The sequence below is a fragment of the Pinus tabuliformis genome, chromosome 9 (genome assembly GCF_031772625.1).
Source record: "Pinus tabuliformis cultivar Carrire ecotype Pingquan chromosome 9, CPIR1, whole genome shotgun sequence".
In the NCBI taxonomy this organism is placed as follows: domain Eukaryota; kingdom Viridiplantae; phylum Streptophyta; class Pinopsida; order Pinales; family Pinaceae; genus Pinus; species Pinus tabuliformis.
The window spans coordinates 1,838,072,389-1,838,078,594 of record NC_142307.1 but is presented as its reverse complement, the minus strand read 5'-3'; the positions used below and the strand labels follow the sequence as shown (position 1 = coordinate 1,838,078,594).

At 36.9% G+C, this 6,206-nt stretch overlaps 1 protein-coding gene across 1 annotated transcript; it reads right to left on the bottom strand.

Annotated features, from left to right (window-relative positions):
* Positions 1-2,304: 2,304 nt before the first annotated feature.
* LOC149156147 (C4-beta,C20-epoxidase-like) lies at positions 2,305-4,290 on the bottom strand. Its single transcript, XM_089441826.1, has 3 exons — positions 3,841-4,290; positions 3,292-3,622; positions 2,305-2,663 (listed from the first exon to the last, which is right to left on the bottom strand). Exons 1-3 carry the CDS (start codon positions 4,221-4,223, stop codon positions 2,415-2,417), a joined length of 963 nt encoding a protein of 320 aa, XP_089297952.1. The 5' UTR covers positions 4,224-4,290; the 3' UTR covers positions 2,305-2,414.
* Between the last annotated feature and the right edge of the window lie 1,916 nt (positions 4,291-6,206).

Sequence of the window (6,206 nt, the reverse complement as noted above, 5' to 3'; positions counted from 1 at the left end):
TGTGTTTACTTTAAGAAATTAAGTAATGACATTTTCATTATCTTAGTATTATATGTTGATGATATGCTTTTAAAAAGCAAAATCATAAGTGAGATCAATAGGTTAAAGGCTCAGATAGCTAGGACGTTTGATATGAAAGATCTAGGAGCAGCAAGACAGATTTTGGGCATGGAGATTTTCAGAGACATGAGCAATGGTAAGCTGTGGTTATCACAAAAGAAGTATATTAGGAAAATACTCTTAAGGTTTGGTATGAAAAATATGAAGCCAGTTTGAGTCCCTTTAGCTTCCCATTTTAATCTTTCTTCAAGTTTATGTCTTAACACAAATAAAGAAAAGGAATATATGTCTCGAAGTCCATATGCCAATATAGTAGGTTGTTTGATGTATGCGATGGTTTGTACATGACCAGATATTTCACATGCAGTTGGGGTTGTCAGTAGGTATATGGAAAATCCAGGGAAAGAACACTAGTCAGCATTGGAATGGGTGCTTCATTGTTTGAGAGGCACAAGTGATTATTGTATCACTTAAAACAGAAGTAGTGAATTTGTTTGTGGATATGTTGATTCCGATTTTGCAGGTGATTTGGATAAGAAGAAGTCAACGTTAGGATATGTCTTTACTCTTGCAGGTGGAGCTCTTAGCTAGATGTCAAAGCTACAAAACATTGTTGCTTTATCCACTACTGAAGCAAAATACGTAGTTGCTTCACATGCTTGCAAAGAGGTGGTTTGGTTGAAAGGTTTGTTTGGTGAGTTTGGCACGTTGCAAGACAACATAAAGTTATTTTGTGATAGTCAAAGTGTAATTCATTTAGCTAAAAATCGGCCTATCATAGTAAATCAAAGCATATACGTATAAAGTAAAATTTTGTAAGACAGGTTATCACTAAACGGGGAGTCTCTCTTGAAAAAGTGCATACAAAGGAAAACTATTCAGACATGTTCACGAAACCAGTTTTATCAGAGAAGCTACGATGGTGTTTGGCGTCTCTTGGCTTGCAAAGAAAATAAAATATAATAAACAAATAGGGTATCAAGGTAATTGTTGTCAAGGTGGAGATTGTTGAGATTTTTCATATTGTTTTTTGCAAAAATCTTTTGGATAATGCCAACAATAGTGGTTTGTTACATAACTAATGGCATCAAATCAGCAAGTGGAGATTTTCTATCTTATTTTGTTGTGATAAGATTTATTATTCAGTTTCTTCTACATCTATAAATTGTATGCGTGTAGACGCAAAATTAATGTGAGATGAAGAGGTGTCATGAAGAGGAATTCCAGATTGCAAAACTGTTGTTGTAATTTCCTATTGAGTAATAAGATTACCGATACCTCTATTTGGTAGATGTAGCCCAGATTGATTGGATGAACCATGTTAAATTTGCTATCTCATATTTTACGCTGCCTGTGTTTATTTAAACTTTTTTCTATGCTAAATTTTGACACTTTACACTTTAAGAGATTTAAAGTTTTTAGTCTAAACTCCTAATTTATCATTCATATTTATACTAAATTACTAAATTTTATTTTAATTTTAATTTTTTAATAGAATTAAAATTAGTTACCATTTTCCCAACTTGTCATCCCCTAAAAGCTTGAGAGTAAGTTTTACGTGTCCCGGAAACTCGTCGCTCCTCGGAGTGCAACATAGTCTAAAAATTACCTTAACATAAAATTTACTCAGTTCATTTTTGTGAGTAAATTCGACTTAATTGTTATTTAACTCTTACTTCAGTGTTTCCAATTAAGATTCCTAAATTATTATTTTTTCATGAATAGATATATTTTTTTTAATATTTAATTATTTTTAAAAATGATGTTTATTAAACATCTAATTTAATTAAACATTTATATACTTAAATATTAAAGAATTAATAAAAGATAAATGAAATGTTTTAATTTTTTTATTTTTTTTAAATTTAGGATAATTGATAACTGGTAAGAGTTATCCTGAACAGACCATGATCAAATTTAATTGGCTGCCACTATAAATTTAGGCTAGCTACAACAGCCTGCAAGCCTCACAATAGCAGGAAACTTATGCCTCAACAAGAGCCCAGATCAGCTATGGGGTAGAAGAATAAGCGACCCAATAACAGCTCTTGTTGAAGTATAAGTTTCCTTATAAAAAAAATGAAAATAGAGGAGGAAAGATGAAATAAGAGCGTTTACCTTCCTTATTAAATTATTAAACTATTAAACCAGAAATCCAATGCCTATATAGACACCAGTAACATCATTGTATACCGAAATTCAAGCGCTTGATGCGCAGTTCAGGAGGAAAGATGAAACAAGAGCGTTTACTTTCATTATTAATTTATTAAATTATTAAACCAGAATTCCAATGCTTATATAAAGACACCAGTAACATCATTGTATAGTGAAATTCGAACGCTTAATTTAGCAGTTCACAATAAGCGAAGGTCAGCGAACGATCCGCCCAAACTTGGGCCAACTTGCATGGCTTGCATCTTCAGATCTTGAGTTGTAACTGCTCTGTATAGTTGGGGATGCTCCTCGCTGATCAGTTCTGGGGGAGCAATAATTTCTGCTTCGTCCGAAAATAACAAAAAGAAAGCTATAGACAACCTGGTCCTTTTCGATCCGCCATGAACCACTCGGTGCTCTGAGCTACGGTATCTGTCATTACTCCACAGCTGTCATTCACATTTACATTAACTCTTAAATCAATATTTACATTAACTACTTAAATCCATCTTAATTTAAAAAAAAAAAAAAAAAGAGAACTATTTTATTAGATCAGGCTCGGGCCCGCTACACCAAATACATCATAATATGTCTTATTATTATATAGTGATGGATCCATTGACTTAATTCTGAGTTTATCTAGATTGTTGATTTGCAGAATATTTTCTGTTTATTTGATTGATGAACCTAGGTGCCCTCAAGTCTATCTGATTGCTGAATATTTGACGAATCAGCAAAAGACATAAAATGCCCTTGACTGGATAAACACACGAAGTAGCCAGTAATAATAACTATGACTGGAATACAAGTCATACACATGGAAAAATAACTCTTTTATTGGATGAGACTCAGACTTACTACTTTTCCTACTAAATACATAATAATATGTCTCATTATATAATGATAAGATCCATTAATTCTATAAACACAACACCTAATGATTATGATTCAATTACAACTCACACTTTTAAACTCACACAACCCTAAAACATTCATTTATCTAATATTTTTCAACTACCCAAAAGATAAATCCCCTAACACACAGCTAATGGAACCCAAAATAATTTGATTGTTCACCTGTAAACAGTCACCGATGTTAACAACAAATGATCCAGGAATGGGTTGGGTATCAACCCATTGTCCTTCCTTTGTTCGGATCTGGAGGCCACCTACATCATCCTGGTAGAGAATGGTAAGGCAGGCCATATCTGTATGAGCTTTGTAGAAAATCTCACTATGAGATCCTGCTTCTGCGTTCTGGTTATGATACAAATTCATGCGTAGATACTTTTCAAAGGGGACTGATCCGAAGTGTTTACCCACGTCCACACCCAAACTGTACATAATGAGTTTCAACATTTTATGTGACAGATCTATCATTTCGGACATGTATTTTTGGATAGCTTCTCTGCAAGATATGATGATATCTTAGGATAATCCATATTGTATGATTCGAAGAAAATTAACTATAATATGAATGACACAAACTTAAAAACTTGCAATGAGAGATGATAAAAACTATCAAATAAAAAAACACTTACTCTGCATATGCGTTAGTTCATCCGTAAACATTTTAATTTTTCACAACCACTATCACAATATTTTCTGAGAAAAACATAAACATACCTAGATTTCTGGTTTCCTTCGGGCCACAACTTGGCAGAAATCTCATCAATTATTTGGGCACTGGAGAACACCATGCTCTCAGGCATTGAATCACCTTTTCCTAGAGGGTCTATTTTGGATGGCTTATAGCCAGTAAAAAAAATAGGGGATATGGCCTTTTCTTTGATATCAGTGGGCAGTGCAAACATGTCTCTAGAAATGGAGTCCAGTGTTTGAATAAGATTTGGGTCGATTCCATGGTTGACGATATGGAAGAAGCCCAATTCGCTGCAAGCGTCTCTCAGTTTCTCAAGCTCCAGTTGGTCATCGTTGCTTCCTCCAGATTTACTTGAAAGGAGGAGATTGAGATCGATGACTGGGAGATGCAAATCACAGGATGCCATCACTGGATAGGGTTGCGCTCCCCTGCTAATTTGAACAAAGGATACCTTGTTGTCTTATACAAACACATCATTAGTATAACAAAATTATTACAGTTAATATAATAGTGCAAATTTTGACTTGGATTTTATTTTATTCATCCAACGACGATTCAAAATTTCAAAGTCACACCAGCTACTCGTCCAAATTTATATATAATGTTTGATTGTCAATCGTATATTTAATTCATTTGCAATCGGATTGCTATATAAGCGACAAACACCAAGTTCGAATAAAAAATCCACATGTCCATCTTTCGATAAATAATAATCATAAATGAATAGAATTATATCAATACAAAACCAAGTTGGGATTTTATAAATAGCATTCGCAGAGTAGCGGTCAACTCCATCTCCTCGTAAAACGGATGTCATATAAAAAAAGAAAGGAAAAAGACATGTGTATTGTGGTGGGTTTTAAAATGGATGTTTGTATTTTATTAAGTTATCTTATGATATGATTAAGATCTGGTTAGGTTGAGGATAATTGTGAAAGCGTGCCTTACTATAAAATCAAATTATTTGGCTATTTTATTGATTTTAGGAAAGTCACGTTGAAGATAGGTGGAAGATAATTGGGAAAGAGTGTCATACCAGTAAATTTATATTTTTGGGTTATTTTATTGATTTCAAGAGGCTTATATCTAGAACATAATTGTGAAAGAGTATTTACATTAATAAGTTTTGTTTTTTTTTTCACGTAACTCTTTACTTAGTTTAAAGGCTTTGATTCTGGGAAAAATGTCGAGAGCCGAAGACATGGTAGGTTCGAGTCACGTCGCGACGCCCGCGGCCACAGCAGGCGGGAACAGTGGAGGTAGGGCTTTAGTGGAGGCTCCACCGCGGAATTTGCTGGACAATAATGGCGAAATCGTGGATACACGAGGCGAGCCCGAGATCTGGAGGCGTTTCAAGGAGGCCGGATCTCTGGAGAAAAAAGATCGGGCCGCTTTGGTTGTGCACGTTACCAAACTCGAAGCCGAGGCTAGTGGGGCAAACGAGACGGAAACCGCGCATCTCAGCGGGGCATGAAGAAGGAGATTTTCCGGAACAGTTGGAAGAACAGAGAGGACGAGAAGCCCAGGAAGGCACTCGTTCGAATCCACGAAGAAGAGAGCGCGAATGTGGCTTTCGATCTGGAATATGAGATTCGGGCGTTTGTTTTCATTTCCAGGCTTGGCCATGGACCCCATCTCCTCGCTTCCTTCCCCAAAGGTCGCATTGAGGTTGTGGCGAATGCCCTTTTGGATTTGTTCATAAAATGTGGAAGGGTTAAGATTGCATGCAAACTGCTTGACGAAATGCCTGAACGAGATGTCAAGAAAATGGCTTCGTGGAACGCAATGATTTCGGGGTTCATGCAGAACGGGCATGGCAAGGAGGCAGTGATTTCAGGATCTGCATAGAATGGGCAAGCTGCGGAGGCAATGAAGATCTTTATCCAAATGCAGGCAGCTGGAAGGAAGCCAGTCACGAAGACATACCCCAATATGCTCCCGGCCTATGCCAACTTCGCAGCTCCGGAGCAAGAAATCGAGACAACCCGCTTTTCTATGGAGAAGATAAGTGATGGAAGGCAGCAGTCGGATCTCTCAACCTCGTTCCAGATCCAGATCAGGCTCCTTTCTGGAAAAACTCTGCAACAATGGGTAAGCGCTTCAGATCTAGTGCAGAACCTCAAGCAATCTCTGGAATTTAGGCTGGGGATTCCCTCCGCTTCTCAACGACTCCTCTGCGAAGGTAAACATCTTGAGGATCTGTATCCCCTTTCTTTTTACAGCATTAGAAGAAATGCCTCCATCATCCTTACCCTCCGTTTGAGAGGGGGAGCTGTGGGACAGTCATGCTTTTTCTTACAAGGATGCAGTGCATGCTCAGAAGCCCAAGAAAGCTGCTCCACGAGCTCAGGCTCCTAAACCGTTCTTGGTGGACAAGCTGGAGGAAACC